Source organism: Hemiscyllium ocellatum, chromosome 15 (assembly GCF_020745735.1).
Source record: "Hemiscyllium ocellatum isolate sHemOce1 chromosome 15, sHemOce1.pat.X.cur, whole genome shotgun sequence".
NCBI classification, from domain to species: domain Eukaryota; kingdom Metazoa; phylum Chordata; class Chondrichthyes; order Orectolobiformes; family Hemiscylliidae; genus Hemiscyllium; species Hemiscyllium ocellatum.
The window spans coordinates 10,439,401-10,458,315 of NC_083415.1; the positions used below are offsets into that span (position 1 = coordinate 10,439,401).

General features: G+C 44.6%; 2 protein-coding genes across 2 annotated transcripts in view; both read left to right on the top strand.

Annotated features, from left to right (window-relative positions):
• LOC132822702 (tumor necrosis factor receptor superfamily member 5-like) overlaps positions 1-2,533 on the top strand; it is a 31,298-nt gene extending 28,765 nt beyond the window's left edge. The window contains exons 8-9 of the mRNA XM_060835968.1: positions 558-595; positions 1,672-2,533. Of these exons, the coding sequence (XP_060691951.1) occupies positions 558-595; positions 1,672-1,794 (161 nt within the window). The 3' untranslated portion in view covers positions 1,795-2,533. The remainder of the gene's footprint in view (positions 1-557; positions 596-1,671) is intronic.
• A 2,717-nt stretch (positions 2,534-5,250) lies between these two features.
• The window catches only part of LOC132822889 (tumor necrosis factor receptor superfamily member 5-like), a 44,234-nt gene continuing 30,569 nt past the window's right edge, over positions 5,251-18,915 (top strand). Inside the window, exon 1 of the mRNA XM_060836277.1 lies at positions 5,251-5,573. Within this exon, the coding sequence (XP_060692260.1) occupies positions 5,517-5,573 (57 nt within the window). The 5' untranslated portion in view covers positions 5,251-5,516. The remainder of the gene's footprint in view (positions 5,574-18,915) is intronic.

The following is an 18,915-nucleotide window of genomic DNA, read 5'->3' on the forward strand; positions in this document are numbered from 1 at the left end:
TGTTTATCCAATGGTGCCTTGATCCAACCTTAGAAAACCATCTGCTATCACCTGAGTGGGACAATGTTTAGGTTCTATGCAGTACTCACCATCCTGTAGTTTTTCCAGGCATTAATATAGTTACTATTAGTACTGAGGAATCCTGTTTTTGAATGAAGCTTGAAGTCAGAGCTCCATCTAACTCATTAGCTGAACATGAGCCATTTCATTGGTGTTGTATGAAGGGTAGAATGGAATGCTATTCAGGCCTTGATCTATATTTCTCTTTCAGTTAAGACCAACTCATACATATTAGTCAGTTATTATTCCTGGGATAGTGCTGTGTTCTCTGAAGTGCAATAGGATGTCCTAAGGACAGGGTAAGGGGTTATACAATGGCAGATGTCATTCTTATGCACTGTAGATGATGTCAGCTAGGAGCTGAGTGAGGACAGTACAAGGTCATTGCACCATTTTAAACAGCATCATTTAATACAGAGCTCCTCTCAGTTTGGACTGGGTGCCAGGTGCTGGGTACAGTCCCATAGGTGATCACATTCTGTTTTTCTCTCTTTCAGAACATCGGACTAAAATAAGGGACATCATTAACAGGCTGGTAAGTTCGGTTTTGTACACAATGTTAGTTGCTGTAGTAGTCATGATTTGGAGATGCCGGTGTTGGACTGGGGTGTACAAAGTTAAAAATCACACAACACCAAGTTATAGTCCGACAGGTTTCATTGGAAGCACTAGCTTTTGGAGCATCATTTTTTCATCAGGTGATAGTGGCGGGCTCAATCCTAACACAGAATTTATAGCAAAAATTCACAGTGTGATGTAACTGAAATTATACATTGAAAAATTTATTGTTAAGTCTTTCATCTGTTTGAATAGCCCTTCTTTCATGTGTAAATCGCAAAACCTTTTTTTAAAAGTTGCATTCTCAGGTTAGCTGTTAACAATGGGTGATAGCGAGACAATATGTTGAAGATGTTAGCCCCCTGTGTTCTCTGTCTATGCCATGAGGTTTAGATTGATTCTAATCTAAAAAGTGAGATAACAGAGTTTTACATGAATGCATGCAGTTTTTGAGCACTGTAAATTTTTGCTTTAAATTCTGTGTGTTAGGATTGAGCCCTCCATTATCACCTGATGAAGGAGCAATGCTCCGAAAGCTAGTGTGCTTCCAATTAAACCTGTTGGACTATAACCTGGTGTTGTGTGATTTTTAACTTAGTTGCTGTAGTTTGTTTACCTGGTGCCATATTCCAAACAAGGCTATATTGGAATTGGGGTAGGGATCACCGAGTGATCGGGTGAGGATCACTGAGAATGACCATCTGAGGAGCCACAGAGCATGATTGGCTGAGGGATCACCAAGATTGATCAGCTAAAGGATTGCTAAGAGGGATTGGGTGGAGGGACTCATTGAGAGTGATTATGTGAGGGATCACCAAACATGACCAGAAGTGGGATCACTGAGATTGATAATTGTTGGCCGGAATCGCCCTCCGTGTACTGATTGCTTGTCGGGTGGAGAGCAGGTAACTCCAGAACAAGTTTCAAATCTTGGACCTTCCTTTGCCAATGTTACAAAGTGATAATTACTCTTTCTAAAATAATATAATTGGATTTTGTGTTTATCTTTTCATTGAAAGATAACCTGTTTTTGTGTTTTTGTTTTAACTGAAGTGCCCTGGCAATATGAGGAAGCCAGTCCAGGAACATGTGAAGACTGAGAATGGAAGGATATTAGCCACAGCAGGAGATGAGGACAACAGCCCTGAGGATGGGACTGAGCTGCTCCCTGTGTAAAGTGCTGCTATAAGGACTGTTCAAACAAGCTCCAATGTAAGGAGGCAGTGGATATTGTGATGATGCTGATGTCTTTGTGTTTCTTGTGGGGTTTCTTCGAGTTCAGCATCACTCTTGGCATGGTCAAAGACCAGAATGGGCATCCAGCTATGGACCTACTAATCCCAGCATCAAAGATTTCTGCATGGAACAACTGACACAGGCAAGGTGCCTCAAAACCCTCTTCAGTGCAGTATCCTACGACAATATATTATAATCTGCTGACTCAGTGACAGAGCATGGTCAGAGCAGCTTCAGCTGAAGTACCTTTTCTGATTTGATATAAAGATGAAATGTTTTCTGATCCTGAGCTCTTTTGGTCAGATTGCTGCTTCCTTATAGCAGCAAGGTTGCATTCTGTTCCATCCCTCCCGTTAATCTCCAATCGTGGGTCTCTGTCCTGAACTGTCTGAAAGCCAATCATTTTTCCTTCACATCAGTGCCTGTAAATGCTAAATTCCCAACACTGTGCTCGGTCTGTGTAAATTTTCTGGCAAATTTGTTTGGAATTATGGACAGTTTCCGACCCTTAGTTTTCTCTACACTAGAGGCCCCATACTAAGGCCATTGTCCCTTGTGTATAACTCCAAAGATGCCCTTGTAACTCTCCCTGATGGTTTTTATGAAACAATGTATATTTTTATAAATGTACAGGTGTGATTTAAGCTTGATGACTTTGTAAAAATGAATAAAATGAATAACTGACTGTCATTTAATGAAGTCAAGTTATTTCCTTGAATGCAAGCCAGTGTTTCTAATGAGGAAGGGTCACTGACAACAATTGATCCAACTGATTGCAATATTGAGGGCTGAAGGGCCTGTACTGAGCTGCTATGTTCTATGAGTGTCTTCACTATTCATCTGTTGTAAGCTTTAGTGATTGTTTTTATAATCTTAGCTCCTCTTGTCTTTCTGTCTTGCCCCTGAGTTTTGTTAATATTCAGTTCCATAAAATAACATATCTTTACATTTAAATAGTGCCTTTCACAAGCTTAGGATGTTCCAAAGAGCTTTCCATGTACTTTCAAAGCCCAATCACCATTGTAAATGCAGAAGCCAACTCTGCACTGCAAGATTCCACGAAGAATAATCAGATACGTTCAAAAAATATTTAATTTATATTGTACCACTTGTGACCACCAGCCTTCCCAAAGCACTTTACAGTCAATTGAGTGCTTTTGAAGTATAACTATTGTAATCTAGAGAAAATGGCAATCAATTTGTGCAGAGCAAGCCCCCACAATCAGCAATTTGATAATGGCCAAAGTGATCAGATTTTGTGATGTTAATTGAGGAACAAATATTGGCCAGGGAAACATGAAATAATTCCATCTGATCCTTTTTAAGATTTCTCTATACCAACCTAGGAGGACAGGGATGACTCGGTTTAATACTTCTTCTAGAAGATGGGTCATCATCATTTAATTTCCAATGCACTATTAAAAAAAAGATTTAATGACATTTCCACTTCAATGTAGTGACTGCTATTTTTAAAATCTGTGCTATAAACATGACTAAAGAACTGGGGGAATGGGTATTGGTGGGAAGCAACACTTTTAACACTGGTAACACTGGGGTTAGTTGCAAACCTATTTAGACAAATGCAGCTCAATTTATTTTTAGGAGTCTATTCCCATATTAAAACGTTTAAACTAAATGGAATGCATGTTGTTTCTGGCAAGTACAGTTTGGCAAAATTGTGCAGCACCTCTGTATTCACTTGTTGCTCCAGAACACAAACTTAAGAGTCTTTGTTACCTCAATAAGACCCATTCCTTTTTGAAGGCAACAATCACAGTGTAGTTGCAGGCTCCAGCCACTAGCTGGCTCTGTTGAGTGGGTCTTAATATAAAAGAGTCCCTTCTCATTGGCTGACCATGAGGCAGTGACATAGTATTTTAGGAGGACCATTTTAAAACTGTCTCAATAAGACACACAGAGTAGACAGTCCCAGGTACGCCTGCACACACAACATGGGTAGAAAAAGGAAAAAAAAATTAAACAGGAATGTCGAGAGTTCTGTTCATTCTGAGAGCTGGCTCTGAGGGAGCTGGATCAGTGTCAAGGACTCTCCACATGTAAATAAAGGGTGACTTGGTGATGGGATACCGGCCTCTGTGGAGTTTTTTCAGTGGCAGAGAGAAAAAAAAGACAGTCACAGGTAACAGTCGTTTTTTTGAATTCAGTTACCCAGTTTCATCCTGTCAATAAGTATTAGCGATCGACCTCAGGGCATCTGATGAAGAAAAGGAATGGGAGATTCCCAGTGGAAGATTGAACTGGGCAATAATTGATGCTCTTGATTGCTCATTTATGGAAAAGATTTCATGCATGAAAATTGGGTGAAGGCAGGACAGGGTTCAATGCTAACAACCTTCTTGAGGGATTACAGTCCCTGAACCAGTCGTGGGTGGTTGACTCAAAATGGCTCTTGTCCATTTCCTAAAGGACAGACATTGGTTAAGCTGTAAATTCCTTATAAGTTAAAAGGTTTGAATTTCTGTTGCAATTATCAAAGTCCTGTGGCATCCCAAAGCACTTTACCACCAATAACGTTCTCTAGAACTGCTATTACTGAGGGAATGAAATGCAGCAAGATCCCACAGAGAGCCAAGTGGATACTAACCTGCTTTAGTAGTGTTGAGTAATAAATATTGTCTGGGACACTAAGAACTCCCCTCTTTTACCCTGGAACAATGCTCATTCACCTGACTGGGCCTGATTAAACCAAAGTTAGAAAGACAGCTCTGGGGTTATAGTGCCTGACTGCCTCTCTCACTGTTGTACGTCAGTGTCCATTGAGAAGTAGCAGGTGGTGCCCTCCAGCATCTCCTCAGAGACCGGCTCACAGGGACTGGCTGCATCATTACCAATACTAAACTCGATATTTTAACAATGTTTTAATATTATTCTCATAAGTTTCCTTTTTAGTTTTGTGAATTTCTATTGATCATTTAATCTTACTTTTGTTGCAATCCCCCATTAGGGCCATTCAACTTGATTAGCGTTCGTTTAAAGGAGTAGTTAGGCACCTCTGACAGTACAGCACTCCTTCAGGACTACAAATGCTTCCCTGGATTTTCCACGTGAATCTAGGGGGTCCGCGAAGTTGCGAGAACTAGCACATTCCCAGCGGAGAATCACATATTTACCGGAGTGACTGAAGCAAAATGCACTCTGTTGCAAATCCTTTAATAAAGGGAAGATGTAGGTTTTATTCAATGGGTCAGTGGAAAAATAGAGATATAAACAACCTTTTAAGGTCAACCAGAATTGAATGATACATCCTTATTCTCTCTGCAGTTGTAAGCCTCTTTCAACCTCGAATTTCCCAATTTGGGATGAAATGTTAATGAAATGTAAACCCTGGCTGAGGAGGATGGGTTGGGAGTATGTGTGTGTGTGTGTGTGTGTGTGTGTGAGAGAGAGAGAGACTGTAAAACTCTACTGAGTGGTGTCAGGAATGGGACGCCTCCACGGCCTCTCTGATTCCGCCTTCCGCTCGATAAGCCAGTCCTTCCCGGATCGTGACTGGGAATACCTCGGAGCCGCAGTCCAGGCCTCCCTCTCATCTCCAAAGCCAACACCAAATCCTTACAGGGAGTGAGCTTGGGGCGAACGCCAGCGACTGAGATGCGACCCGGACAAAGTCAGGGATCAGACCATTCCGGCTGGGAAATCGGATGCCATGCAGAATGAAAGTGCGGCGGTATCTCTGGCTGTTGGTTCAGGCGATTCAGGTTATTTCTATGTCTGTGTCTCTGTGTGAGTGCTGAAATCACAGGCTGTTGTTTTGTGTTTACAAAGGTTTAAGATTAACGAGAGCCGCTGGATTGGGAAGGGGAGCAGGATTGTGTCGGGGTTATGTATCTCTCCCGGAGAAGGTGTCTGAGTGTACACAGAAGCCGGGGAGTGCTGTGATATCTCAGTACAGCAGCGAGGCTTCACTCACTGTATGAGGCTCCGAGCTCGGATCATGGAAAGCGGGATTACTCTCAGTCCTTGGCTGCAGGCCTTTTTCGAATGGCTCGGCCCAGCGCAAGGGTGACCGCTACACCAACATAGCAAATGGTCAGGGCTCTATTTCAGTGACAGCAGAAAGTGTAATCATTGGGCGCTCAAACTCTGCAGTGATATGTGGACTCACTGGGCAGTGCGGTGATACACAACATCTGAGAAGGTGGACTCACTGGGCAGTGATACATAACAGTAAAAAATGAGGTCTGCAGATGCTGGAGATCACAGCTGAAAATGTGTTGCTGGTCAAAGCACAGCAGGCCAGGCAGCATCTCAGGAATAGAGAATCTTCATCAGGAATGAGAGAGAGTAGCCAAGCAGGCTAAGATAAAAGGTAGGGAGGAGGGACTTGGGGAGGGGCGATGGAGGTGGGATAGGTGGAAGGAGGTCAAGGTGAGGGTGATAGGCCAGAGTGGGGTGGGGGTGGAGAGGTCAGGAAGAAGATTGCAGGTTAGGAGGGCGGTGCTGAGTTGAGGGAACCGACTGAGACAAGGTGGGGGGAGGGGAAATGAGGAAACTGGAGAAATCTGAATTCATACCTTGTGGTTGGAGGGTTCCCAGGCAGAAGATGAGGCGCTCCTCCTCCAGCCGTCGTGTTGTTGTGTTCTGCTGGTGGAGGAGTCCAAGGACCTGCATGTCCTCAGTGGAGTGGGAGGGAGAGTTAAAGTGTTGAGCCACGGGGTGGTTGGGTTGGTTGGTCCGGGCGTCCCTGAGGTGTTCTCTGAAGCATTCCGCAAGTAAGCGGCCTGTCTCACCAATATAGAGGAGGCCACATCGGGTGCAGCGGATGCAATAGATGATGTGTGTGGAGGTACAGGTGAACTTGTGGCGGATATGGAAGGATCCCTTGGGGCCTTGGAGGGAAGTGAGTGTGGAGGTGTGGGCGCAAGTTTTACATTTCCTGCGGTTGCAGGGGAAGGTGCCGGGGGTGGAGGTTGGGTTGGTGGGGGGGGTGTGGACCTGACGAGGGAGTCACGAAGGGAGTGGTCCTTGCGGAACGCTGATAGGGGAGGGGAGGGAAATATATCCTTGGTGGTGGGGTCCGTTTGGAGGTGGCGGAAATGACGGCGGATGATACGTTGTATGCGGAGGTTGGTGGGGTGGTAGGTGAGAACCAGTGGGGTTCTGTCTTGGTGGCGGTTGGAGGAGCGGGGCTCAAGGGCGGAGGAGCGGGAAGTGGAGGAGGTGCGGTGGAGGGCATCGTCGATCACGTCTGGGGGGAATCTGCGGTCCTTGAAGAAGGAGGCCATCTGGGCTGTATGGTATTGGAACTGGTCCTCCTGGGAGCAGATGCGGCGGAGACGAAGGAATTGGGAATATGGGATGGAGATTTTACAGGGGGCAGGGTGTGAGGAGGTGTAGTCCAGGTAGCTGTGGGAGTCAGTCGGTTTATAATAGATGTCTGTGTTGAGTCGGTCGCCCGAGATAGAGATGGAAAGGTCTAGGAAGGGGAGGGAGGAGTCTGAGACAGTCCAGGTGAATTTCAGGTCGGGATGGAAGGTGTTAGTAAAGTTGATGAACTGTTCAACCTCCTCGTGGGAGCACGAGGCAGCGCCGATACAGTCATCGATGTAGTGGAGGAAAAGGTGGGGGGTGGTGCCAGTGTAGTTGCGGAAGATGGACTGTTCCACATATCCTACGAAGAGACAGGCATAGCTGGGGTCCATGCGGGTGCCCATGGCAACTCCTTTAGTTTGGAGGAAGTGGGAGGATTGAAAATTATTATTTTTTTTTAGATTATTAGATTATTAGACTTACAGTGTGGAAACAGGCCCTTCGGCCCAACAAGTTCACACCGACCCGCCGAAGCGAAACCCACCCATACCCCTACATTTACCCTTTACCTAACACTACGGGCAATTTAGCACGGCCAATTCACCTGACCTGCACATCTTTGGACTGTGGGAGGAAACCGGAGCACCCGGAGGAAACCCACGCAGACACGGGGAGAACGTGCAAACTCCACACAGTCAGTCACCTGAGTCGGGAATTGAACCCGGGTCTGAGGTGCTGTGAGGCAGCAGTGCTAACCACTGTGCCACCGTGCCGCCCACATGCCACCGTGCCACCCACGGTGAGAAGAGAAGTTATTCAGGGTGAGGACCAGTTCAGTCAGTCGAAGGAGGGTGTCAGTGGAAGGGTACTGGTTGGTGCGGCGGGAAAGGAAGAAGCGGAGGGCTTTGAGTCCTTCGTGATGGGGGATGGAGGTGTATAGGGACTGGATGTCCATAGTGAAAATAAGGCGTTGGGGACCGGGGAAGCGAAAATCCTGGAGGAGGTGGAAGGCGTGGGTGGTGTCCCGAACGTAGGTGGGGAGTTCTTGGACTAAAGGGGACAGGACCGTGTCGAGGTATTGGGAGATGAGTTCGGTGGGGCAGGAGCAGGCTGAGACAATGGGTCGGCCGGGGCAGGCAGGTTTGTGGATTTTGGATACATAACATCTGAGAAGGTGGGATCACTGGGCAGTGATACATAACATCTGAGAAGGTGGACTCACTGGGCAGCGATACATAACATCTGAGAAGGTGGGATCACTGGGCAGCGATACATAACATCTGAGAAGGTGGACTCACTGGGCAGCGATACATAACATCTGAGAAGGTGGGATCACTGGGCAGCGATACATAACATCTGAGAAGGTGGGATCACTGGGCAGCGATACATAACATCTGAGAAGGTGGGATCACTGGGCAGTGATACATAACATCTGAGAAGGTGGGATCACTGGGCAGTGATACATAACATCTGAGAAGGTGGGATCACTGGGCAGCGATACATAACATCTGAGAAGGTGGGATCACTGGGCATTGATACATAACATCTGAGAAGGTGGACTCACTGGGCAGTGATACATAACATCTGAGAAGGTGGGATCACTGGGCAGCGATACATAACATCTGAGAAGGTGGGATCACTGGGCAGCGATACATAACATCTGAGAAGGTGGGATCACTGGGCAGCGATACATAACATCTGAGAAGGTGGACTTACTGGGCAGTGATACATAACATCTGAAAAGGTGGGATCACTGGGCAGCGATACATAACATCTGAGAAGGTGGGATCACTGGGCAGCGATACATAACATCTGAGAAGGTGGGATCACTGGGCAGCGATACATAACATCTGAGAAGGTGGGATCACTGGGCAGCGATACATAACATCTGAGAAGGTGGACTTACTGGGCAGTGATACATAACATCTGAAAAGGTGGGATCACTGGGCAGTGATACATAACATCTGAAAAGGTGGGATCACTGGGCAGCGATACATAACATCTGAGAAGGTGGGATCACTGGGCAGCGATACATAACATCTGAGAAGGTGGACTCACTGGGCAGCGATACATAACATCTGAGAAGGTGGGATCACTGGGCAGTGATGTAAAATTGTTAAATGTTGACCAGCGTTCCTTTCAGTGTTCCCTTTCCTGTGATGTAGCTGTCTGCCAATGTAATCTCTAAACCTATTTAACAAATCCTGATTCAGATTAATCTGTGAGATGGAGACTGGAAGTATATTTAAAATAGAAGCAGAAAAGGGAGTGTTGGTTTCAGTCATGTTGGCACTAAGGCGGCCATGAGATAGGAATTTTTTTTTAGTGTCTTTCACAATTGCAGAGTGTCCCAAAACACTTTACTGGCAATTAAAAGCACTTTTGTAATGACTGGTGTAACTTAGGAAGTGCACACTTCTGTTTGGACCCATTAGACTCCAATACCAACGTGACCACATACATCTGCGTTGGATTAATTATGAATTTTGGCTGCAACCCTGGAAGAATGCTGGTAAAGCAGAAACTTGGTTTACTTTAAAAGAAAAATCAAATATATTTTGAGTGAATCACTTTGAATTCAAAGGGGTAAATGAGGAATGCATTCATAGGAAAAAATAGGTGGTTGTTTGGATACTTGGGACTGACGGAACAGGTTAGCAACAAGTACATGGGATTTGAATGTAGATTCCACTCATGATTATCAGCACATTACCCAGGGTGATGGTGAATGACTTCTCTCTATGGACAGGAGAAATACTTAAATAACATGTTTGGCTGTGCAGCCTATTGGCCAGATTATAGTGGGAGAGTTGACATAGCAGTTTATAATGGTCACTTGATAGAAACATTTGACCAAAAACGAATTGGCAATAGTAATTGCTTATGGACAGGAATCAGCTGTTCTACATAAGATTTTTAAATTTTATATATATTATATACATGAGTATCATATATACACAAGCTTATTCTTTTCCTTATCATAATCACTCATTAAGCTTCTGTTGCAATTAGATTGAATAGAGTTTTCAGGATACTGTGAAAAAGCCAACAGAGCTTTGGATGCAATGTCATCTTCATGTTTCATGTTATTTTTTCAACCTTCAGTTTCTGCCACAACCCTTCTCCTTATGTTACAATCTTTGCCATTGTCTTGGACTGTATTCGTCCCTTTGCATACCTGCCATTCTGTTCAATCCCAGTCTGAATTTTCAACCCCCTCTGCTTCCCATTGTTAAGTGGAAACACTGTCTGTTTCTGTCTCAGCGACATTGTTCATTTGTCCCCAGCTCAGTGTGTCTTGTGTCAGAACCCTCACACACATTTTTTGGCATTTCCAAGGTCTGTATGAGTAAGTTTGAATTTGTGTGATTGTGTAAAACTGGAGATAAGGGATCAACCAAGTATTCCAGTTTTCAGTTGTGAAAAATGAGGTCAGGAGAGAATTAAGGCTGAAAATGTGTTGCTGGAAAAGCGCAGCAGGTCAGGCAGCATCCAAGGAGCATGAGAATCGATGTTTCGGGCATGAGCCCTTCTTCAGGATTCTGAAGAAGGGCTCATGCCCGAAACATCGATTTTCCTGCTCCTTGGATGTTGCCTGACCTGCTGCGCATTTTCAGCCCTGATCTCCAGCATCTGCAGTCCTCACTTTCTCCCAGGAGAGAATTAAGGCTGCTGATCATTATCGCCTGTTTTATGATATCATCCAAAATTTAAATTGCCCCCCCGCTCTTTCACACTTCCAAACGTCTTTTAAAAAAAAAGCAAGCCCACATTGTGTTCCCTCCCTTGCCCATTATTATAATTTTGGATGCCCATGCCATAATGGTGTGGCTGAGCAGTCTTCGACAGATGCACTGCCAACAATCCTCCTCCTTGGTATCAAAGCTACATTCCTGATACCATGTGGAGAAGGATGCCTGCACAGTAGGAGATAGGCTCAATATTGATCAACAGCAAACGTTTATTACATATTGCTAATTAGCACATTACATTGATGACTTCTTAGAAGACATCAGGCTCAGTTTAAGAGTACACAATATTGCTAGCTATGTGGACTATGCACCCTAACAATTACAACATGACATATTGCAATGGGTTAGAGCACATGAACACACCGGTTTGCTCCTCCTGGGAACAATTTTTTAATCTCTTGATGAGCAGAGCTTATCTCATTAATGTTGGTCAACTGCTTTGGATACTAACTACCTTACAGAATACCCATCATCTCTCCAGTTCTTGCTGACCTTAAATGGCTCTCCTGACCCTCTATGCAATGCAATGAGAGTTTTCACTCGATATCCCTAACCCCAACATGCCAATCCTCTGATGTAAGCCCCTTTGATGTGTCCATTCCCTTCATCTTATATGCAAGTGACAGGGCCTTCTCCTTCAATGTTCTACACCCGGAATTCTAACTCTAAGTGGTTATGTTCTCATTTGAGAAGCTCTCCAAAACCTGTTCCTTTAACCAAGTTTGTGCCCAATGCATTTTGCTCTGCTTTCCTGGCTCATTGCCTTTTTGTCCAGAAGTTTATTCCATCAGTTAGCACAGTGCCTCACAATGCCAGGGACCCTGGTTTGCATCGATGCATGGGTGACTGCATGCCCACATTGTACGTGCCATGCTTTTTTAACATTACAGGTGTTATATAAAATGGATGCTACTGTTGTTAAGCAAAGCAAACAGACGCAGATGTTCCCAAGAGTGGGCCATGGTGCACCACCTCCCGAGGCACTAAATGCATTATTCTCTTGGCTCTCAAAAGTGTCAACCGAACCTTGGAATTCAGCATATGTGATCCGAATCCCAACCAGAGCTGGATGTTGGGACGGTGATGCAGCGCCAATCCATAGCTCCTGCTCAGTACTGAGAGGGGAATGATTAATAGCAGCACTTACTCAGTGCAAGTTGCATCTCCACTTCCATAATGCTAAGAGTTAGGATGGTCAAATAAAATGTAGCAAATGAAAAGTGTTAATCAGTATGTGCCCACAGATACCTTTGTAGACGAAACCTTACATTTCCCATGCTCCTTCAGAATTCTATAATTTTGGGAATGCAAAACACAAGCTTTTGTGTTTATTAGTCTTGTCCTGGTGTACCAGTAATGGAATGATAGAGGAAGGGGTAGACACCAATAGCTCAAGCTCACATCCCACTGCATTCTCAATGTAACTCCATATTTTAAGTGAGCCAAATTTCAGCTTCCACATTGAATTGTAGACGATACGCTAGCTCACTTGTGAGAATTATGGTGTTCCATGTATTTGAGGAAAGACATTCTGGGTATTGAGGGAGTGCAACGTAGGTTCACGAGGTCAATTCCTGGAATGGCGGGATTACCTTACACTGAAAGACTGGAGCGACTGGGCTTGTATACCCTTGAGTTTAGAAGACTGAGACGGGATCTGATTGAGACATATAAGATTATTAAAGGACTGGACACTCTGGAGGCAGGAAACATGGTTCTGCTGATGGGTGAGTGCCGAACCAGAGAACACAGCTTAAAAATACGGGGTAGACCATTTAGGACAGAGATGAGGAGAAACTTCTTCACCCAGAGAGTGGTGGCTGTGTGGAATGCTCTGCCCCAGAGGGCAGTGGAGGCCCAGTCTCTGGATTCATTTAAGAAAGAGTTGGATAGAGTTCTCAAGGATAGTGGAATCAAGGGTTATGGAGATAAGGCAGGAACAGGATACTGATTAAGGATGATCAGCCATGATCATATTAAATGATGGTGTAAGCTCGAAGGGCAGAATGGCCTACTCCTGCACCTATTGTCTATTGTCTAAAAATGTAATGTCATTGTAAAACAGAGGCACCTACTAGAGGTATGTCTTGTGAGCTGCATTCAGGTTGGTTTATTTCTTTAAAGCTTTTCTGGCATTGTGTCAACTTCCATGAAGTCAGCTGTTGTCAATTTTCTACTTCCCTGCATTCCTCTTGTGCTTATCTTGAGACCAGCCTGCTCCCCCATGTCCCTGTGTCCACTATTGCTTCCAGCTTCCACCCTCAGTGGCAAATGGTCACTTGTTGCAAATATCCTGGTTCTGCACCCATCTATCACATAGAATTCAATCATCATTTCATATTGCACATGATCAGTTATTGTCATCCCCATTGATGTAGTTGTTTTGGCTAGGGTGAAGATGAGTCAGAAATCTGTGGGCTCAGATCACACACATGAAGCTGATAAATCACTGTTGTGATGAAGGAGCTGGGCATTGTCAGAGGCACTGCCTTTGGGATGATTCATTTAACTGAGATCCAAGTTCCTTTTTCAGATGTTTGTGAAAGATTCCATGGCACTATTCTGAGGAAGAACATGGTCTTCCTCATGAGGTGTACACCTCATCCAGCATCATTACTAAAACAGATTAGCTGATCATCCAGTTTCTTGCTTTTTGTCATTGTCCACAACTTGACTGCAGTGTCTTCCACATTTCTACAGCAGCTGCATTTTAGATGTGTGTGAGGTGAGTTGAGACATTCTGAAAGCTTCTGTACAAACGCAAGTTCAATCATGCCAACTATGTTAATTTGTGAACTATGACTTAATGTTTATAAATCTATTGTGCAACAGGGTGTGATAACCATGCTGTTTAATAAAGGTGTGGTGAGGGAGAAGAATCATTTCTGATCTTGGCCCACAGAGAACCCCACCCCATAAAGGGTTATCTCCTGAGTAGCACCAATCCCTGGGCTGGCATAAAGGACACAGCAGAAAGTGCTGAGGCCTTAAATGTGTCGAACTTGCTATTGAGCCCAGAAGGCTGCAGGATCCCCAAATAGAAGTTCAGATGCTGTTGACCCAGAGCAACAGCAAGCTTGAGAAAGAGACGTTGGCCAGGGAACAGGGTGGGGGGGAAGGGGGGTACATTGAAGTGGCAGGCAATTGGAAGCTCAGGTCACTTTAGTGGATAGAATGAAGAACTTCTGCAAAATGGTTGTCCAATCCACCCCTCATTTTCCCAGTGTAGAGGAGACCACATTGTGAGCAGTGAATATAGTAGACTACATTGACTGAAATGCAGAAAAAGCGCTGCTTCATTGGGAAGGTGTGTCTAGGCCTTTTGTTGGTGAGGATGGAGGAAATAAACAGGCAGGTGTTACCACTTCTATGATGGCAAGGGAAGGTGATGATGTAGAGAGGTGTTGGGAGGGGAGAAGGAGTGGACTAGAGTATTGTGGAGACATTAGTCCCCGTGGAAGGCTGCTGGAGGAGGGGAGGGGAATATGTGTCTGGTCACAGCATTTTAATACACTTGGATAAATGGTGGCTTATAATCTTTGAATACAGTGGCTGGTAGGTTGGGAAGTGAAGACAGGGGAACCCTATCGCTGTTGATGGAGGGAAGAGATGGGGTGAGGGCAAAGTGTGCGAGTTGGGTCGTATATGATGAAAAGCACTGTTGATCAGGTGAGGAAAACTTTATGAGGCCTCCCCCACCAGAAGTTGGCATCATTAGAGATACCATGGTGGTGGAGAAACTCGGAGAAATGGGATGGAATCCTTACACAAAGCAAGATTTAGGGATGTATAGTCCAGAGAACTTGGAATCAATGGGTTTGTGATGGATGTCAATGACCAGCTATCCCCAGAAATGGAAACAAGAGATATCAAGGAAGGGAAGGGAGGAGTCCGGAAGTGGACCAAGTGAATGTGAGAGCAGGGTGAAAATTGGAAGCAAAGTTGATTAACTTCTCCAGTTCAGAATGAGAGGGGGAAGGAGCACCAATGATGTCATCGATGTACTGGAGAAACAGTTGTGGGTGTATGCCTGGGATTAAGACTGGAACAAGGAATGTTCCATGTACCCCACACACAGACAGACATAACTGGGGCCCATGCAGGTACCCATGGCCACCCCTCTGACCTGAAGAAAGTGAGAGGAGTTAAAGCAGAAGTTGTTCAAAGTGAGGATGAGCTTGATAAAAGTTCTCTCTCTTCAGGTACTGTCCCTTTAATTTTTTAAAACCACCATCATCCTCTCCTTCTCTGAAATCCTTGACACAGTTAACCTATGGTTCTCCTTCAAGATAACCCCTTCACTGCCGAACTCACTGACACCGCTCTTGCTTCATTATATCAGTTTGTTGCAATGATTTCTCTTCTCAACTCTGCAGTGTCTCTCTGGAGAACTCCAAGATTCCCGTGATTTTACGAGGTTTCCCAATATCCCATACATGTGGGGTCAGCATTCTTGCCTATCAGACCTAACTCTGCCTCTCTATATCACCTATCTCGAAGTGTCTGTTGTTTCCATGTTGCCAGAATGCTTGTCAATACTCCACCTTGGAAAGTTGGTCAGTGTCCAGTTAAAAGACAAGAGAAGCCAAAACCACTGTCTTTCTTACTTGTCACCAACCCAGGATCTTCTCTGATGAAGCAATCCTCTTGCACACTGTGATAGCAGGTGATGTATACAATATGTATAGAACACTCAGATCCTGTGCAGGAGCATTAGTAGTTCTGAAAGCCTCTCACTTCCTTCTGATATGAGTGTGTAACCACTGCAAGATCAGGCTGTGAGATAAGTGATCACTTGCAAACTCCACTTCTCCCACTGATATAATCACCAAGAGAGAAGCAAACGCAGCAGTTAACATCACTGCATTATTTGAAATGTTTGAGTTTGGAGATCAGCTTCAGGAGACATTGGAACACATTGGTATGTTCAGTAACAAGAAATGACACAAAGCAGCACAGAAACATCCCCATTAGTTTTCTTGTGGGAAGCTGGGGTTAGCTGTGGTGATCAGCCACATGCCTGTGGGTGGGTCGTTGTAGAAACAATATATACAAGAACCGTTCCCTCTTCCTCAACCTTTGCAATTGTTAATGTGTATCAAATATTAAATAGCAGAGGGCAGAGAGGGTAGCATTGATGCCTCACAGTGTCAGGGATCTGGGTTCAATTCCAGTGTCTGGTGACTGTCTGTGTCGAGTGTGCACATTCTCACCGTGCCTGTGTGGGTTTCCTCCCGGTGCTCCGGTTTCCTCCCACAATCCAAAGATGTGCGGATTAGGGTGAATTGGCTGTGCTAAATTGTCCATACTGTCTAGAGGTGTGCAGGCTAGGTGGATTAGCCATGATAAATGGAGGGTGACAAGGATAGACAGGAATATACAGTGATAAGATCAGCCATGATGTAATTTAGATTACTTAGTGTGGAAACAGGCCCTTCGGCCCAACAAGTCCACACCGACCCGCCGAAGCGCAACCCACCCAGACCCATTCCCCTACATTTACCCCTTCGCCTAACACTACGGGCAATTTAGCATGGCCAATTCACCTAACCTGTACATTTTTGGACTGTAGGAGGAAACCGGAGCACCCGAAGGAAACTCACGGAGGCATGGGGAGAATGTGCACACTTGACACAGACAGTCACCAGAGACTGGAATTGAACCTGTGAGGCAATAGTGCTAACCACTGTGCCACCGTGCCGCTTACGAATGGTGGAATTGGCTTGAGGGGCTGAATGGCCCTACCTGTGCTCCTAATTCACTTGTTCATGAATAACCAGTGTGCTCTTTTAGCAAGAATTAATTGGCATAATCATTTAAAAAAGGAATAATGGGGTCTAAATTTAACAATTTTTTTATGCATTCATAAAATGTGGATATTGCTGGCCGGAGAGCAGTTAAGCATCAGTCACATTGGCGTGGATCTGGAATCACATGTAGGTAGGTTTCCTACCCTAAAGAACGAATGGACTTTTAATAACAATTGATTTATGGTCATCATTAGACTCTTAATTCCAGACTTTTACAGAATTCAAATTCTGCCATGGTTGAATTTGAACCTGCGTCCCCAGAACGTTACCTGGGTCTCTGGATTAAGAATCCAGCGATAATACCATTAGGTCATCGCCTCTCCTGTACCTACTTGTGGTGTCTGTTTTATGGATGCAAATTGAATGTGGTGCTAAACACTTGAGGCTGGCAGAGGTCTGATCTGCATTGGCTGCTCGCTGGAAAATTCATTGGTGCATTGCTTCATTTTCAAGACAGTTCTTGTGCCATTGCAGAAGTGGATTGTTAAACTTGTTTAAAATCCAAGTCCCACAGATGGAAATCTGAAACAAATACAGGGAATGCTGGAGAAACCCAGCAGGTCTGTGGAGAGAGAAAGAGACCAGCCAAACTGCAGTCTGTAAAGGGCAATGGTAGGCTGCTTAAACTAGGCCGCAACCTTTTCATTGTCCTTTAACACTCTGCCATCTCCAATGTCTCTCAGTTTCCAGCATGACTTGGTACTGGCTAGAATCGTGAAAGGACTCGAGTGGGAGACCCGTTTGCCCCCACAATTAGTTATTCTGTTGTGGCCTATGATAGGCTTAGTTCAGACCCATCATCTTCTGTGCAATTCTCACACCACAGGGGAATACAGCAAGTTTGAACTTCCAAGAAAAATTTAAATAAGTCATTGTAGGGGAAAAAAAAAGTCTTTTTTTTAGGATTGTTGTGTCTTCGAAGCCATTTAAAAGCATAAAAACAGGAGGAGATCATCCCACCCCTTCACCCTGCTGTGAAATTTACTCAGATTGTGGCTGGTCTGATTGCAACATTTAGTCTACATTCTCACCTGCACCTTTTGCCCACTTGCTTAATAAGTATCTATCTGTCTCTGCCTCGGAAATATTCAAGGATTGTCTTTCCGCCACCTTTTCCAAAAGACAGTCCCAAAGATTTAAGACCCGCAGAGAAAGAATCTCTGTTTGAAATGGGTGACGCCTGATTTCTAAACCCCTCGTTCTAGGTTCATCCTTTAGAGGGAACACCCTGTTCAAGTCTATGCTGTCAAGACCCCTCAGTGAAACAATTAAGCCTTTCATGACTTTAAAATCCTCTGCCTTTTTCATTGGATTTCTGTTGGGTTTACTTGCTTTGAGCAAATAGAATGTATTTTAGGGTCTTGGCGGTGTTGTAGAACAGTGTGGCCTAGAGATTCAGGTGCATAGATCTGCGTCACATGTAAACAGGGTGGTTAAGAAGGCAAAAATCAAAAAAAAACTGCCTCAGTTTGGGGAAGGGTTATTTGACCTGAAACGTTAACTTTGATTTCTTTGCACAGATGCTGCCAGACCTGCTGAGCCGGTTAAGAAAGTGTTTAGCACGCTTGCCTTTATTGCTCAGACCTTTGAGTATAGGAATTGGGATTTTGTATTGAGGTTGTACAGGGTGTGGCAGTGCTGGTGTTGGACTGGGGTGGACAAGATCAAATGTCACGACACCAAATTATAGTCCAACAGGTTTATTTGAAATCACAATATTTCGGAGCACAGCTCCTTCATCAATTTGAGGATGTACAGGACATCGGTGAGGCCTCTTCTGGAGTACTGTATGCAGTTCTGGTCACCCTGTTATGGAAAGGATATTATTAAACTGGAGTGGCTTCAGAAAAAAATTACCAGGATGTTGCCAGGAGGATTTGAGTTATAAGGAGAGGCTGGATAGGCTTGGACTTTTATCACTGGAGCATAGGAGGTTGAGGGGTGATCTTATAGAGGTTTATAAAATCACAAAGGGCACAGATAAAGTGAATGGCAAGTGTCTTTTCCCTTGGGTGGGGGAGTTCAAAACCAGAGGGCATATTTTTAAAGTAGAGTGGAGAAAGATTTAACAAAGATACAAGGGGCAACTTTTTACACAGAGAGTAATTTGTGTGTGGGGTGAACCTCCAGAGGAAGTGTTGGATGCGGGTACAGTTAGAATATTTAAAAGGCATTTGGATAAATTCACAAATAGGAAGTGCTGTGAGGGATAAGTGTCAAGCCCAGGC